The 18,652-nt window shown below is 41.5% G+C and overlaps 1 protein-coding gene across 2 annotated transcripts in view; it reads left to right on the top strand.

Annotated features, from left to right (window-relative positions):
- The first annotated feature begins 325 nt into the window (after positions 1-325).
- inpp5a (inositol polyphosphate-5-phosphatase A) overlaps positions 326-18,652 on the top strand; it is a 143,649-nt gene continuing 125,322 nt past the window's right edge. Inside the window, exon 1 of one of the 2 annotated variants that reach the window (XM_029449560.1) lies at positions 326-864. In XM_029449560.1, the coding sequence (XP_029305420.1) occupies positions 787-864 (78 nt within the window). In that variant the 5' untranslated portion in view covers positions 326-786. The remainder of the gene's footprint in view (positions 865-18,652) is intronic. The other variant, XM_029449561.1, reaches the window with a different exon arrangement.

Below are 18,652 nucleotides of genomic sequence, written 5' to 3'. Positions count from 1 at the left end.
AGGATGCTCCCTAGGGATATGCATGTGAAATGTGCTGAGTTTTAAAACAGCGTGTCCACTAACTGAAAACAAACCCATTCGTTCACTGGAGTGAATTACATGGAGTGTTGATGTAGTTTGCTTCAATCCATTACAATGTGTAATCAAGATAAGGGTTAAAACAAACTCAAGTTGCGATTGTGGTTCCGGACATGTTTGGACATACTGAAAAAGACAAACGCTCACCATGGGGCAGCCCAGTTGTGTCCGATAATGGACGCCGAGACGTTATGGACAGCGCTGTTGTGTTTAGGCGCGCTGGGCCTTTAAGACAGCCCCGTGTTTCCATTGGCACGGTGACGTCAGAGCAGTGAAGGACTCCAGCCTATCCTCTCCAAACAGTGAAGGCAATGGTCCTGGCAGTGAGTCCTGCTTTCGGAGGGAGACTTTTACACTGTACAAAAGCTAGGGAAACACTCGTCTCTGAAATGAACCAGAGCCCTCGGACACTCACCGTGGATTAAAACGGAAACTTTTACGATGGCTCTGAACGTGAAAAAGTAGCACGAGAAGCCGCACGCTAACCGCCGCCGCCAACAGACCTTCTACTGCAAAGCAACTCCTAGTAGATGCACGGCCACTGCTGAAAAATATGCTCCAGCCGAGCCACCTCAACCCCAGCTTCAGTAGCAATTTCTCAGTTTTATAACCAGTTTCGTGAGACATTCGCCGGGCTTTTGTTTTTGTTTTTGTTCTGCTCCATAAAGTCCGCTGTACGAGTCCTCGACCCACCTGCGAGAGAGAATTATGGCAGGGAAGCTGACAGCAGCGCAAGGCACAGGAATACTGCTGGTGACAGCCAACGTTGGATCTCTGTTCGAGGACGTGAGTTTCTCCATTGATACACGCTGTCTGTTCACGCCAATGTTGTGTGTTCGTACTTGTTTATTTTCATACTGCTAACTCCGTCTTCATGTTATGCTTAAATAACGTCTCAGCCTGTCACGACTCGTGGTGTGTGTCAAGTCGCGTGCCTTAGCCTAAACACATATCCTCCACGTATTAACACATGGGCCTCACATGACCATCTATGTGTTAGAGATATTCTACACATGCAGTGACCCATTTATTCTCTCATGTCCTCTGCCTGTTCTTTATGACTGGCAATGTAAAGATGGGTATTGATCATAGTCTGCAGCCTATTGCTGCAGTATGGCCATAGTGGTTATGTTCTATGATCCAATGTTGGGCAAAGGTAAACTGCTACTGCATGTCCAATGCAGTAGCAGTTTACCGTTGCAGAGAACACCAACCTTTGATGTGAATCTGCGTGTGTGCATCACAGCAAGTAAAACCAAACTTATGTAAGTTAAATTAGTTTTTAAAATTAGGTATCACAAATATACATTTATAAAGGTATAATAAGGTTTACTGATATTTGTGGTTACTTGGCTTGGATTTTGCTGCCCACTGCATCACTGGAGATGCTGCTTACCTTCAACATATTTAAGTGTTTCTGCAACATAGTGCGGTACTCTCTGATGTTTTACACCTTCTGGTTATTTGTGTCATTCTTGTTAGGGCTGCCCTGCAGTATCTCCCTGAACAAGAATAGGGTATTTCCTAGAGTAGACAGTGTTCTGAGTAAATACACTTCTCAACATCCTATTTGCATCATTATGAGAACAAGCAGCAATGAAATATTTACTCTAGATAAAGCCACTTTGCCTGGCTGAAGAAAGCAAAAGCATGCTCTTTAGGTGTGTCAGGCCTCCTAAGGAGTGTCTGTGCAGTGTGTTGAATGATATCTATGTTTGTTATCGTGCATCTGGACTCATAGCTATTATTTTATTTTGGGCTGTAACTTGGTACCTAATGGCACTAAATTATGGTGGATGTAACTGTTAAAAATGAAATGCTTCAAGTTCAAACACTTTTGTGTCACTTTCAGTGTTTTGTCAATAGAGAGTCCCCCTCTTCCTCCCTCCTTTCACCCGTGTGGAGAACTGATCCAAAACAGTGAAGAGCCGTCTCCCTCACTGGAGTAAGCCTATTAATAGCCTACCCCTCTCTCTCACACAAGCAGCATGCTTTTTGGTGTCTTGTGGATCTTTTATTTTTTTTTCTCCACCAGACTTTTAACAGATGGAGCCAAAATGTGCATTAGATCCTCCTATGTGCTGGTCATATATGAGGCAATCTGTAGTGTGTCGGCCCCCCTTATGATTCATATATGAGTTTAATTAAGTCTTTGTGGGCAGCTTTTAATTCTTTTGCCACTATTAGGTTAGTTTTGGATGAGAAGAGTCTTGTGTCATGACAGCACAGCCTAACCCTTATCCTACAACATACCATATGAAATGCATCAGCTCTTGGTATATTCCTATGTCATCTCATAGAGTTTGTTCTCTAATTGGAGAATATGATATTTGAAACTTTCCTTTGCTCGTTGCAACTTAAATTACATGGCTGCAGGCTCCCGTGTTTACAGCCTTTACAAATGTAAACACACTCTTAAAAGCCGCAACATGCAGTTGTTGTGTGTTAACAAAGTGTGCCAATCTGTGTATTGATTAAAGCATTTAATGTAAGATTTGCACAGATTTCTTCCTTTGTTGATTGAAGGTGACCTTAATATGAAGAGGAAACGATGGCTTCCTGGACAAATGTCTTTGTATTGATCAATAAGTTTAAGGTTGGATGTTATTTGTCTGGGAGTTTGGACCCTCAGGTTTGATGGTTACAGCAAGAATGACGCAGATAGAATTTGTGAGTGCGCACATTTGGAGCGGGCAGTGAGCACACTGGACACAAGTCAGTTTGTTCTGTACTTTCTCAAACTGGTTGCTTTGTGGTAAATGTAGTTTTCGTGCTGTCATGGGTGCTTTAGATGTAAAGGAAGATTGTACATTTTGAAAGCTTAAAACAGCATATTTCCGCTTACTTTAAAAACGCATCCTTTGAATGAAAACAGTAAAGCAATGTTGCAAAATGCTGTCCCATTGTATGTTTGTCCATCTAAGTTTTAGCAAATATAATTTAAGTATTTATTATTTAAAGATTCCTTGCTGTTAAAAGTTACAATTTCCTTGTGAAGTGATGAACAACCTCCTTCAGAATAGAGCTCAGGAGCTAAAGTTGTACTACGAACATACAATGTCGTAGATGGTGGATTTATAAACATCACAGGATCATGATTGTGTCTGCAAGCTCTATACTGTAGGGGGCCAACTTTCTGTTGAGTTTCACATGCTCACTTTGTGTTTTTAAGGTAAAGCCCCCGCCCCACTCCAGCTGACAGCTGCGTTATGTGTTTGCTACTTTACTTTTTCAGTCGGCCAGTCTAAAAACAGCAGGGTTAAGTTTTTAAGGGTAACCTGATTAAATAGAGCAGCATGTAACCACACAGATCTCGTTCTGAAATTCTCTGTAGCTTTTCTATAATGTTGACACTTATGATTGAAAAACAAGCGCTTTTAGTGGACGTACATTGCTCGTAAGTCAGTTTTCTGCAACATCGCTCCCACTCAATACTTAGACACAAAAATATGGGAAAATACTGAAGTTTTACTTTAATTTATGTGGAGTAAAGAATGTTACATGCTGACCTTACACAAACTACACAACTGCCTGTGTGTGATGATGAAGCTTAAACATGCATTATCATTATCATACATTATACATTATGTCCTCCCAAGCCTTAGGATATTTACTCCCTAGGCTCTTATTATCTGTTCCCATCCTGAAGATACAGTGGGAATGCACTGTGGGGTTCCCACTGGTTCTGCAGGAATCCTGAAAGTCAGCCTGTAGTACACTGTTCACCATAGATGAAGCCAATTAATAATTTTGCTTATCTGTCAACTGTTGTCAGTTGTCATGCAATCACAAGAAAAGTATGCAAGTGCACAAAGGAGTGAATAAATAAACGAGTAGTTTCTTCATTCAGGACATCCTTTTTTAAAATGCCACTGTGCTTGTTGCATCAACCTGAAGAACAGATGCAGTTGATGATGGAGGTGAGTCACTACATTAGTTAACCGTCACAGCTGAGTTGAACTCTGATTCGAAACTCTTGCCAGGATGTAGGCAACATGTTCAGAAAGTGTTTTCCTTTCACTGTTGGTTTGTTTAAACAGTAAACACCCTGCTGGCTTTATTAAGGTGTCACCAAATAACGGCACCGTGACGCCTGAGGCGCAGGTCATGTTTTCAAAGAGGACGGAGGCGTAGTTCTTGGCCTGTGAGGGTAATCTGCTGTATCAACAAACCAGTCACAGGAAACGACTCCAAAAATGGAAAGTTTGGATGTTGAAATTCTTGCTTGAGAAATCTTTAACAGAATGCTGAAGGACCACCTATAAATCACATACCTGAAATGAACATCTGAGAAAGTACATTTCAGACAAGCCTGTGCAGCTATACCCATCATCACTGAAGTGTCAGGGACTAGAATCCAGTTGATTTGGCATCTTCCAGCACCCAAACATCTATAGCTGTTGAAAGTCCTCCTTGGGTATGTTTCCATGCCTTAATATAAAAAACGCTCACAATGAGTTGATTGTGGAAAATGTCCATTATGGGGATGGTTGTGAATATCCTCACACGGGTGACTTGAAAAAGCTGTGTAGCTCGCTATCATTGTGGAAAAGTGAAAAATTGAGCCAGAGCCGAAATTACCATGTAAGAAGAGTCACAATGTTGGCAACGGAATTTATTCATCCTCTGTTCATGCAGGGGGACCTTATGATTTATGATTTATGATTCCTGATTACCTTATTTATGATTGTTTGTTTTTCACGCAAAAATATTTTAGCGCAAAAAAGATGTGTGTATTTGTAATGCAATTAAAAATACTTATTTCTTAACAAAATGTGAAAAGTTATTCCAGTAGGTTTTAGTGTATACATTAAGAGTTTTAAGCATATCTTAATGATTATAGGGTTAATATCGTGAACTGCAATTATTGTGGGCAGGATAATCGCGACATGACATTTTCATAAGTCAACTTTCCCCTCTGGCTCTGTGCGGTCCAGAGTAAATGAACTATAGGTGAGATTTAAGTGTCTTCGTCCACTGTGACATCTCTGCTAGTAACTGAATCTGGCTTGTTGACGGAGATCATATCATGAATTTAGGAGATTATCCAGCGGAAAGCTCAGTTGGATTAATCCAAAATATGATCTGATTAATGCCAAATCTCCGGCCAGCTTTTATTGCCGACGATGTAAACTGATGTGTTGCTCTGAGTGTAGACTCGGTTCATATTATCCTAATGATGGCTTATACCTTCTCCTGTACTCTCATTGCAGTAAACACTGGTCACTGGCCGGTGGTTTTTATTTGATTACAACCACTCTGTTTTTTATTACATGCAAAGCCAAGATGACCATATGGTGAGGCAATAGATTACTATGAATATCCCCCCCTTGTGGGTTTCGTCTTCCAACTTATTTTTCATCAAGTCTCTCTGTTTTTCCCTCTGTCTCCCTCTCATGTCCACTGACGGCTCATTAGCACCGAGCTGCCATATTTACACCACTAAATATAGTACAGAGCAGGAAAAACTACCTGGCTGACTCAGTGTGTCCTGAAAGCTGGAACCTATGAACACACTGCTTCCAGTGTTTTGTTTTCAATGACTGTTATACATTGTGTGGGGTTGGGAAGTATATGAGAGGTCTTACAGAACGTACTCCTCTGCAGTGGTAAGGAGCAGTGTGGTTCAAATGTATTTTCCTTGTAAACATGTGAAGATGTTACTGCAGTCAGCATATAACATATATTTAGCCCTTTAGTCACATGGTGGTGAATTCTCAAACTGAATAATGTAATTGAGCATCCAGGATGTGTATTTATAGTGTTGCAAAGTAGTAGTGCAAGTAGGTGATACCAGAAATTGAAGTTGGATGAAGCCAACAATGTGGAAATGGCTTTATTCCTAATATCAAGTCTCTTCTTTGTGTCCAGCTTTTTTGGCTCTAGTTTTATAAGGAGAAGCTCAACACCAGGGACTGTGACTAAATACTTGATCTGACGGATTGATTTTGCGTTTCTTCCTCTGCCAAAGTCTGTTCCAGTGTGTTGCTGCAGGAATGGAAAAGTTTATGAAAGAAAGATCAGATGATGCTATTTTGGTTTTCTCCCCGCTCTCCATCCTGTCATAACACGGAATTAGAATTTCAATAGAAAAAGATGTTGGGAAAGAACTTAAAGTGGCCACCAGCAGGCAACGAAAAGTCAGAACTGTAAGTACAACATATTCTTCACCAGTATCTAGCATCCTACAGGGGCAGTTACATATCTATTAATTAATGATGTACGTTTAACATCATTTAATGGTGTATATAACACTTGATCTTACACTAATGTAGAGTCTTATTTAAGTCTTGATTCATGTAAAACTGTTCAAACATATATTTTTCTTTTGATCAAATCCAATTTATTTATAATAGGCCAATATCACAAATTACACATTCTCAGTGTCAGTGTGCTTTACAGACTGTACAGGTTACGACACCCTCTGTCCTTAGACCCTCGCATCGCACAAGGAAAAACTTCCTAAAAGAAATGGAAGAAACCTCGAGGAGAGCAACTGAGGAGGGATCCCTCTCCCAGGACGGACAGACGTGCAATAGATGTTGTATGTACAGGATAAACAACATCGTACAAATACAACATTTAAGTATGGATGAATCCAAGAAAATGTCAAAAAGGCTTCCCGGTGTCCAGCAGGACCAGGGCAGCAGGCGCAGCCACGATTCCTGATCCTGACGTAAACTTTATCAGTGGCAACCTGCCACATGAGAGACACAGAAACTCCGGGGATGATGCCCCGGATGATGAGTTAGTAACATACATTTACATAAATGCATACAGATAGAGAGGGAGAAGAAGAGAGGGAGGGGAGGAGAGAGGAAGAGAAGGAGAAGGAGAGCAGGGAGGTGTCCCCCGGCAGTCTAAGCCTATAGCAGCATAACTAGGGGCTGATCCAAGGCAAGCCTGAGCCAGCCCTAACTATAAGCTTTATCAAAAAGGAAAGTCTTTAGCCTGCTCTTAAATGTGGAGAGGGTGTCTGCCTCCCGAACACAAACTGGAAGCTGGTTCCACTGGAGAGGAGCTTGATAGCTGAAGGCTCTGGCTCTCATTGTACTCTTAGAGACTCTAGGAACCACAAGTAACCCTGCAGTCTGGGAGCGTAATGCTCTAGTTGGTTTATAAGGTACTATGAGATCTTTAAGATATGCTGGAGCCTGACCATTAATTGATTTGTAAGTCAGGAGAAGGATTTTGAATTCTATTCTGTATTTTACCGGGAGCCAGTGCAGAGCAGCTAATACAGGAGTAATATGATCCCGTTTCCTTGTTCTTGTCAATACACGTGCTGCTGCATTTTGGATCAACTGAAGAGTCTTAAGCGACTTTTTGGGACAACCTGATAACAATGAGTTGCAGTAATCCAGCCTTGAAGTAACACCACAAATTCTTTATTATTCCCTCAATATATGATTTTAAGAGAGTACTGAAAACAATCATTATTTAAGATGGTAAGAAATTGGTAGTCGGCAAAAAACTTTCAAAATGATTAACCGTATACCTTGTATCACACATTGTGTGTTAGATTGACTAGCTGTAGCAAACATTTCTGTAATATCAATGTAACATTGTCATGGATGTCAAACCACACATGCAATAAAGAGTGTTTTGTAGATTGTGATTTGTAGACTCAAATCTCATCCTCTCTCCAGTTAGACATTTAAGTTGCCGTCTTCATGTAAATGCTCCTTTTTCTTCACCCTTGTTTTCTTCCAGTTTCCCGCCAACCGCAATTGCAACGTCATCAACACGGCCACTTGATCGCTGTGAATGCTCTATTCACACATGGGCTCAATCGGACATTACACAGATTCAGACATTTTTGTTCTAACATACTTACAGCTCCTCTGGGTAATGTCCAGATAATTTTAGGGTTGCAGTGCATGTGTGAAAGGGGCTCAAGTCTTTAAGGAAAGCCCTGCAGCTGTACACTACTCTGCACAGAGTCAAATCAAATCAAATCAAATCAAATTTATTTGTATAGCCAAATATCACAAATTATACATTTGTCTCAGTGTGCTTTACAGACTGTACAGGTTACGACACCCTCTGTCCTTAGACCCTCGCATCGCACAAGGAAAAACTTCCTAAAAGAAACCCCATAATTAAAGGGGGAAACATGGAAGAAACCTCAGGGAGAGCAACTGAGGAGGGATCCCTCTCACAGGACGGACAGACGTGCAATAGATGTCGTGTGTACAGGATAAACAACATAGTACAAATACAACATTTGACAGAAATTATGTTGTGTTGAAAAAAAAAGAAATAGAAAGTTTGGATGAATCCAGGATAATGTCAATAAGGCTTCCCGGTGTCCAGCAGGACCAGGTCAGCAGGCGCTGTCACGATTCATGATCCTGACGTAAACTTTATCAGTGGCAACCTGCCACATGAGAGACAGACACTCCGGGGATGATACCCCGGATGATGAGTTAGTAACATACATTTACATAAATGCATACAGATAGAGGGAGAAGAAGAGAGAGAGAGGGAGGGGAGGAGAGAGGAAGTCAAGCACTCCAGCCTGTCACTGGGGCTGCAGGTTGAGGGCCCTCTTATGAGAGGTAAGCCCCGTTGTCTGCGTCACTCCAGGCTCTGGGTTTTCTTCACACAGCCAGTCGCACTCATAATGGAATGTATGCCAGACTCACTGACTTGTTACAGCCTGTCACTGCGACAGCCGGACATCAGTCAATAAGATCACTTCCGCAAAATGTCATACATAATAATTAGGTAACATAAAGGGGTAATAGCTCACTGTCCTTTGATGTGACCTCTTTCATGACCAGCTATTTTGCAATAGTCATTTCGGTCCACAAGATTCCTTCCATAATAGTAATAGGAATTCTGTACTTGGAAAAGAACAACATTTAAAATGGCAAAATCTCTCTGCAAAATTCATTCCTTTCAATAGAACTTCTTTATTCAGTCGAATCGCTAGCAGGGGCGCACATTATTTACACTGAATTCAATCGTAGGTGACTTTGACCAATAGCAAGCCATCTTGATTGGGAACAGAGAGTGCGGAGGGGTTTTATTTAGCGTTCCTAGGAGTCGATAGTAGAAATATGATTTTTGAACAAACTGTGCCTACCGTTTGACCTTTTTGTTAACTGAAAGCTATAATCGAGCTTGGAGAACTTTTCTCCCCTCTTCAGTAACTCTTAATTGAATGAAATGATGAACAATCATAAGAACATAGTGCCAAGTGGGAGTAAACCGCACAGAGAAAAGCTCAAAGAGCTGTTGTGAGTGACCACTGCTAACATGTTCCCGGCTGGCTAGTGTGTTACAGCTACAGTCGTTTACCAACTAGCCCAGCCAGTAGTCTCTACATCACCAAGCTTCTTGGACCACATATTCCGTTTAAATGACTTTTGGTGTGACACGGCCTTCATTTGTTTGAATTCGAGGCCTTAGTTCAAAGTAAAGTTTTTATCTGACAATGCTTCAAAAATAAATCACAATACTGAGGTTGCTATCAGGGATTGACTATGCACTATTGTCGTTTGCGTTTTCAAAGGTACATGTGTCTTCAGCCTATTCTTTACTCAGTTTGCTCTCTAACTTCACACACATTTTGTCAGGGTTCTTTTGGATGTCTAAGGCTGCCACACATCAGACAAACCAAAACAGGACAGAAGGTCACACTGTGCATGCTCCATGTCATAAATTCCTTACTTTTATCCAAATTAGGAAGTTGCAGAGTTCCCTCACTAAGAACAGCCTTATGTTGTTGTGTTTTCTCAGTGAAGATGTTCACATTTTTCCTTAAGTTTGTCTCCTAAAGCATCTGACACATAGCAATGCATTATTGAAGGTAGAGCATCACTCTAGTCTCATATTTCCTGTTTGTGTGTATCTTTTTGGTACATCGAGCTAGTAGGGCTGTTTTTCTGAGCTGTATCTCCCAGGTGCAGAGTCAGGTCACCACAAGGGAGAAGAGTCTGCTCTGGCCCAAACCAGCAGAGGTATGGACATGATCATGTTGCTGATGTGGAGAACCATCTGTCCCCACTGCTGGCCTGAGCTGTTGATCTTACCAGGCAAAATAAGCAGTCACTCACTGAACGAGACAGGAAGGTTTATGGTGGGGGTCTCTCCGGGGAAATGACGCACTCACAGACATAAATGTGAATCTGGAGACCTACTCTGAGTGATGTATAACATGAGACAGGGACTTTACAGTGGGTTGACACAGCCAACCCTTTTCCAGAGTTCATTGACCCTGCTCAGGAGGTTTTGATAACGTGTGTGTGTGAGCAGAGCAGGACAATGAACAGCCAGGCCCCGTTGGGCCCAGATAAGGAACTGGGATAAGGGTGGGAGTGTCAACACGAAGCAAGGGAAGCTTGGGTTCACTCCAAGAGCCATAATTATCCAGGATGGGAAAGCCAGAGGGGGACACCCCCCACCCATCCCACTTATGAGGCCAAGGACTCATTCATAAGATTCCCTGAAGAGACAGCAGTGGGGAGTTCAGTCCCTATGCAAATGCACATACAGTAGTACAATGGAACTGATGCAATGGAAGCATCAAGCTATTGTGTCCGCTTGTGTTCAGTCATGTTCTACACATTGTTGTGGTCCTGTCCGCTTCAGAGGACTAAAGAAATTCTTAGTCGACTAACACTCAAACGATGTAATTGATGAGTTGAGTGCCATGGGGCTTCAGCAGCAGAAGCCGTCCCCCAACTGCACTCTGTGCATTTCCCGAGCTATACCTCCATGTCCTGACATGCCTGGCTGTAAAGTCATTCATTGCGTTTGAGGATGGCAGTTGTGTTTAGTGAATTCAAGGTATTTTCAGATCAGTTCATTGATTTATTTTCTTGCATTACACGAAGAATGTCAGCGAGTCTTTCTCTTTGTTCCTACTCGTACAGCCCCTTGCCTCCATCACATAAAAGAGAATGAAAGCGAGTTCTACTAAAAGCTGTGTCTTTTTAAAAATGTTTATATACTGCTGAGTTAAGATATTATAATGTCCTTCAGCTGTTAACATAGTTTGTGGTTTGAACAGTTAAGTTTAGACCGCTGTTTCACACATTCTGTCTTCATACATTAAATTCAAGCTCAGCCTTAAAGGTTGAAAAAAATCCAAAGTATCTGCATAGCACCGCCAGTAGTGGCAAGAAAATCAAACCTTTTCACGAGTTTGTAGAAAAGTATTTTATGGTGAGTATCTGCTCTGTCTGCATGTCATGTTACGTTAATACATTACAGATATGAGAGGACAAAATCCAAAGTTTCCATACCAGCACATGGAGATGTGATTGGTTGTTGATTGAGGGAGGGTTTCTTTCCATGCACAATGACAATCATGACCTTTTTCTCTGTTCACATTTTCACGTGGTCGGAAAGCTTTCGGCTTCTTCTGTACTTCTCACTTTTTAATTTTTTTTTAATCAAACTCCCTGCTTGAGGCTGACCCATGTGGGTTTTGCTAGGATGCTCTTTACTCTGTAAGAATAAAAGCTCAGCTATGATCGTCTCAAAGAACACATTAGTACTCAAGAATGCTGGAGAGTTTGTAGAAAGTGGTTCATGTTTTTATGTTTTTTAATGGTGTGTATGAAAGTGTTGGTATTTGTAACTGGAATTCTGTGCACAGTTTATGTGCAGTACTTACGCTTGCGTCAGCGTTGTTTATCAGAGGAATTTGGCTCACATTCATCTTGTAAACCCAAAGTGTGTGTGTTTTAAAGAGTCCGCTTAGCAACGGCAGGAACTTCTGTCCACTTTTGTTTTTTAAATCTATGGTCCACATCCACTTCAGTTACATATGATCTGTTGGGATGATGTCAGTCTTACTGTGTTTGTTATCATCACACATGCTTTTCTCTCCATCCTTCTCTCAGCAACTGTGTCTAATGGGGGACCTCGAGATACGTGTCCTCTCCGCTCTGCTGCACGTTACACCAAAAAGCTCTTATCACCAGCAGCCGTTCAGAAAAAGGGAGGCATAAAATTGTCAGAGTCAGACATCACGTGTCTGTTCAGATTGGATAAATGGAATGGATAGTTTTGCAAACTGGATTTTCACAGATTTCTTTTTTTAATGACTTTCTGCCAGTCTCAACAGCACTTTGAATTGAGTTATTTTAGAAATGATGTCATTGTGTTGAACAGGAATTGTTTGAGGGATCTGTTCCCTAAACTTTGTTTTATCTTTACAACTGCAGTATACTTCAACCTGGACCTTATTTTTCTATATTTTTGTGTCCAAGTGACTATGGGGACAACAATTAAAAAAAATTGGTCATGTATTGAACGAGAACGCTGCAGACAGCAGCCGTGAAACGTGTTGCAATGTAATCGCTCCGGGCAATTCTGCGCCGTCAGTGTACGTCCACTAAAAGTGCTTGTTTTTGTGTCTGACAACATTTTGGAAAGGACCTTTTCTTTACCTTTCGCTTGATCCGGTCTGTTTACTATTGTGCCACTTGACTTGTTGCCAGAAGACAACGGTGGAAACGTGAGTGAGAGGATGAAGAACCATTAGCTTTATCTTACCTACTTTATTGTAAAGGAAGCTACAGATTGAACCCATCACCTCCATCACATTATTACCATCCTTGGAGCCCTGCCCTTTAGCCGCCAGTGCTAAAGATCCTGTCTTATTTCTGAATAGCGGTGAGCTGATTTGACACTCTCTTTGAAGTTGCCATTAAAAATCTTCTCTTTAAATATTTTGCTCATGTTTTGTTTTTTTTCCTTGCATAGCGACAGCTTACAAAGAAGTGTCTGCTCGCATATCTGAAGGGCATATGATGAGTGTCGCATACCATATCAGACGGGCTGGGATGAACCTTTTTTTGCCAGTTAGACAAAAACATACATTTTCTACACTTGGAAGGTCTTTATAAGCAAACTTTTACAAGTATTCTCACTTGTACAAGATTTCTCACATAGAGTTCCTCCAGGTGATGTCTAGATCATTTTCATGGTTGCAGTGCATGTGTGAAAGGGGCTTTAGCTTATTAATACAGTGAAAAAGGCTTCTCCAGCTGGGTTGCGCTTCTTCTCTCTTCTCATCCCTTTATCCCCTGCAGAGACCTCAACACTCCCCAGTTCCCTTTATCTTTTTCCACATACACATTCCCAGCAGGACGGGTGTTTATTTAACCATAAGCCTTTGATGGAGAGTGCTTATTGTCTCTGGTCCCCATACAGTCGGTGGGTGAATATTTCCCAGTTAAGGCCATTGTTTTCTTTCCACCATGGCCCCAGCCTGAAAAAGTACCTGCTGGTCTGGACAACTCATCAAGCAGGGCCTGGTACTGACTTACTATTCTTGTGACTATACTTTTCCTCTGGCCTCTTACTCTTTTGGGATTTCCTGCTCTGGAGTCATGCAGTTGGTCAGAGCACCTGGATGGTATTACCGTACGCTGTGCTTCTATAAATATCTAGTATGATTTTGTAATAAATTACCTTTTTTGGTTGATTAAAAAGTATGTTCCTGCATAAATCAGAGTGATACATTGCTTAAAAGTATATCTTCCATCACTCAGAACTACGTCTGGTTTCTCTCACCAACTTGCTAAGCCATAATGGAAAACTCCCTCCCAATGAACATCAGTATTTGACTGTTTGACACCCTCTGGTTCCCATTTAAGGCAAGCCAAGATGTACACTGATGGAGCAATACATCACGCACACGCACACGCACACAGAGACTAATACACACCAGCTACTGGTACTCAATCACTACTGAAATAGCCTGATAGCTCCTGTTATATGTCACATGGCACTGCAAAGAGTTTCAGCTTTGCATTTACTACACTTGAGAAAGCCTAGTGTGGAACTGTGACTGTTGATGTGTATTGTACAGTACATGGAAATATAATTTTGGCCATTACTGCTCAGAAAGCTGCTGTGGTGTTGGAGCTTGGCGCCTGCTTTAATTACTGCATCATTAGTCCTCCCACTCTCAGTCTCAAAAAAGGAAGGCCGAGAACAATTAGAATGTTTTATTCTCTCCAAATACTGAAGATTAATACTGTATTCCAAAATAGTAACAGTAACTACCTTTAGTCTAAAACTTGTGAAGCAGCTTAGCAATAAACTGTGACAATCTCTCTCCCTCGGTTTGCACCAACATGTATGAAATGTGCTCCATGCTAGCTCCATGCAAGTTTACAGCTTTCTGAGGTGTTCTGTATATTATACTTTATAGCACACTGTGATGTGTAAGTACATGGAGGGGCATCTTTCCCGGGAAATTTCTATAATTGGTGAATGATAAATCGTATATCACAGTTGTTCATATAAAATATATATATGTTATACGTGAATATGAAATATGAAGTATTTATTTGTTATTAATAGGGGTACAATGGTGAAGTCACAGTTTGCTTGATGCACGGGTTGAGGAGTCACTGTTCAGTGCGATTTGGGTACAGCAAAGAGAAAAAAACCAAATAATGCACAAGGATACATTTATTTTCATATATGTTGATACGACAGACTTGATGGTCTTGACTGAGGGAGCATTTGCCCATCTCCTTTTGCGTCTATAGGCTCCATGAAAGCAACAGGGATAAGGAGTTGGGCTCCTGTTTGCTTTTTCTTCGCCCTGGTAATTGGCACATCTGGGTGACATCCCCAACAACTTTTGAGCATCGCCGACACTTGTACTTGTCTTAAACACAAATTTCTCTCCGATACTGTTGTAGCTGACCGGGATCCCGCAGGCAGGTCTTCTGCGTTTCATTTGCGTTCGGCATAGTGTGACTGATGGTAATTGTGAACTTTGGTTTTGTATTGTGTCTGTTCGGCACAAATATACAAACCTTTACAGCCCTAGTTATTAATGAAGTATCTTCTATAATATGTATTTTAATTATGAATTAAGCTCCTGTTTATTTATAAATAACGTTTTACTCTCCATTACAACTGAGCTTACTCCATTTACTGATGAATTTTCTTTTTTCAAATGACTATTCTTTTTATTGTGTCAATGTCAACATATTCTCAGTGAGAAAGGCCTATGGGAATCCAAGTATCATCAATTTTGTAAAGGACAACGGACCAGAATTACATTTTATAATAAATGAAACAAGGTTATTAGATTTTAAATATATTGTCAGCTGGAAACAGAATATTGTGTATTGTACAGTAAAAGTAATCACTTCTCCTAAACACAAAAGCCGGGTTAGTTGCAGCTCTATTGTTGACTGAGTCGTGAACAGCTGGGTGGGAGTGTGACCACTCTCCACTGATTTCCCCTTTGTTTCTGAAATTGCCACTGGGGCTTTGCCAGTTTTCCAGCACATAGTGTGTGTGTGTGTGTGTGTGTGTGTGTGTGTGTGTGTGTGTGTGTGTGGTCCTACTCACTGCCTTATCATCCCTGGCCTTTGCTGTGGGTTATCACTTGGTCTTCCACTAGCAACAGTAAAGTTTCCACTGCCGACAGCTCGAACAATGCAGCTCGTCTCTACACCACTTCTGCCTCTCCTCTGGCAGCTATATATAAACCTCAACCAAAGTATCCAAGTATATCTTTGTCCAAGACATCCTATTATTTCTCTATGCTGTTGCCAGAAAAAAGTTCCATGTTCCATGGCCTGGGAAACTCTGTGACAGTTAAGTACTTAGCCTCACCCAAATTTCCTCTTCCAGTAACAAAAACAGCGAGAAAGTTATCAAAGGAGACAATAAATCAAGTAGATTGGGTATATTAAGGATTTAGCTGTGATTTGACATGTCTAAATAGGGCTCTTCCTGGTGCTTTTTTTGGGACACATTCCAAATTGCTCCGTGTTTTTGTTGAAATTTTGTTGAAGTCAGAGTGTCTGAGTCTCACTGGGCTTCATTAATAAAAGGTTTTGACACCGGAGCAGTAAACACACACACACACACACACACACACATACACACATACACATACACATACACATACACATACACATACACACACACACACACACACTTGTCTGAAGGGTTGCCCTGGCCCTTTGCCTGCAGCCTGTCAGTGCTTCCTCAGACAAGTGTCTGTTTGTCCCTCGGTCTCCCTGGGACAGGCCAGCCCTGAGGTGCCTGTCCACATGCTAGCTGAACAGATGGTACCGTCTCCACCTTGCCTGTTATTACCCAATTTGGACAGTGAGAGTCTATAGTTAGAAAGGGCAAAGGACAAATGCCCGGTGAAAAAGGAGTACATTTATCCACCTGTTCATCATTTAGCTTTTATAGGTATTTGTTTTGTCTGGATGACAGATGGCAACCTTGTTAAATGATGTAAGTTAACATTTGAAATGTATGTTCCTGCAGAAGCCCTGCTTAGTGTGTCAGTAGTATGTGACATATAAAATCATGTACTTAGGCTATTTAAAGCTGTCCAATAGACATAAAACTGCCAGACACAAAGTAGAAAAAGGGTTTACAAGGTTTGGCATCTGGTTTGTGCTCCTGTCTTGTAAAAAGTATAGCTTGGCTGTGTCCTCATGTGGCACATCTTTATTATCTTTATATCTAGAGATACAGAGATATGGATTCCAGTGTTTCCCCTAGGTTTACTGCTTTGGAGGGGCGCTCACCGTGCGTGCGTGCCGCGGGAAGATTACGTGCGCGTGCGTTTCGCGGGGAGATTGCGTGCGCGGCGCGGTTTCTATTTAGCTCTCCCCTCTCCATTCTTCCGCTCTGCAGGTGTGTGCGCACGTGTAGGTGTGTGCGCACGTGTGTGTTTGTGTCAGCCGTGAAGCCCCGCCCTTCGTAAAACGGAGCGAAGGAGAGAACGTGAATGCGCAAAGTAGACAGTACAAACTGAAACGTGCACATAAATTAGATCAATAGCTTAAGCGTTTAGTTTATTTAATAAAAGAGCACCTGTCAATGTGAAAAGTGAGTTGTGAATAAAAAATATATTTATTTATTTTATTCGAGAAAAATAAACAAAAAAAACACCTTGAATTTCAGGCAGGGCGCTGGGCTCCGTTGACAGGGCGCAGCGCCCTGCCAAGACAATGGTAGGGGAAACACTGGATTCTTGAAACATTCATGCAGTGGAAATGCAACACAAGCCTGACTGCCCTGCTGCCCTCAGCTCAGCTGCAGACCTTTGATCACTTGTCTCAGCTTGGGCTTGAGGTGACTTTTCACACCACAAGCCGGCCAGTCCATGTTCACCTTCATGCATTAGTGTTCTAATTGTAAGTCTACATGTAGCACTTTAGCACATGTTGGTGTTGACTGACACTTTCTCTATCCTTTGTCCTCACATGGATCCAAACACAGCGACAGTGAGATGTGAGATGCAAAGCTAGTGTCTTATCTGATTGGCTGCTGGCAGAGGTAAAGTGGTGTGTGAAGGGACACTTAAGAAGATAAGTGGATATTTTCTACTTCCTGCTTCTCCGCTAGAAGTACAAGAATCGGTACATTTGGTGACATTGTGAAACCGTGCCAACATCTGACAAGGCAGCTTAACATGGGGCTTTTTCCAAGTGCTTGAAATTCCCAATGTCGGGGAATATTATGTATTTTATTCTAACAATGACCATGGAAATGGCGAGTACAATGACTTTTGACCCTTGGTTGACCTTTGGTTACTGCTCTTTGGTTCACTGGCCAACTACATTATGTCCTCCCGTCCTAATGGGATTCATGAGAGCTGAAATTAAATGAAGTAATCCAGATAGCATTTTCCAGTAAAAACCACCTGAGCCTTAAACAATGAAGGAATCCTAAACGGGACAAGCTGACTGATGGCAATGGTGGTGAAAACAACAACTCTCATGATCCCACGCTATTTCACAACACCACCAAATTCCATCTTTTGTTTTGACAGAAAATAATAAATGTGCGTTTAAGGCAAACAATATTTTGCTTTTGCCTGTGTGACTCAGTGGAGTTTCTTCACATCAGTTAACCAAAATGGTTTAGTTTTTTTGTTAGAGACAACAGAGTGTGTGTCTAGCCAAAGAGTGTTTGTGAGTTTGTTTGTTTGAATTTTTCATCTGGAACAGAGAGATTACATAGAACTTTGTCTCTCAATTCCTGTTTACGCGTCGCATGATGACCAGTTTACACTCCTTATCCTGTGTGTGTTGGTGTGTGTGGTGTGTGTGTGTGTGCCTTTATTCTGCTGGAAGGTCACCAGAGAGTGACAGGACTGTCCTGGAGATGATTAGATGTATCGTATGATGAATGGGAACACACTAAAGTAAATAGGAACATTGGTGGTTGGAATTGTAAAACTGATGAGGTGTTTTGTGAGATCCCCTAAACTCTAAAAGGAGATGTAGCCCGACAGACAGCAGACTCACTGTTGCAGAGAATTAATGCCTGAAAACAGTGAATCATTTTCAGGATAGGAATAAATCTCAGGCAAGTCAGCATTCTGTTTTTGCAGTCCGCTGTGCTCAAAATGGTTTGCCTTTGCTCAGGTGATCATTGTTGTTTTCAGTCTCTGCCCACATCACAGCTCCCACTCATCTATATGATCCAGCATTACACTATGTGTATGAGGAGCAAATACTAAAATCACACTTAGGATTAGAGTAGATTACCTTTTTTTGCTGCTGCTGCTGGCTTCAACAATAAGACGCAGGTACAGTAAAAAAAAACAGAC

The sequence above is a fragment of the Cottoperca gobio genome, chromosome 15, assembly GCF_900634415.1.
Source record: "Cottoperca gobio chromosome 15, fCotGob3.1, whole genome shotgun sequence".
Lineage (NCBI taxonomy): Eukaryota > Metazoa > Chordata > Actinopteri > Perciformes > Bovichtidae > Cottoperca > Cottoperca gobio.
Note: the sequence above shows the minus strand (reverse complement) of the source record. Positions and strands in the feature narration are given on the sequence as shown.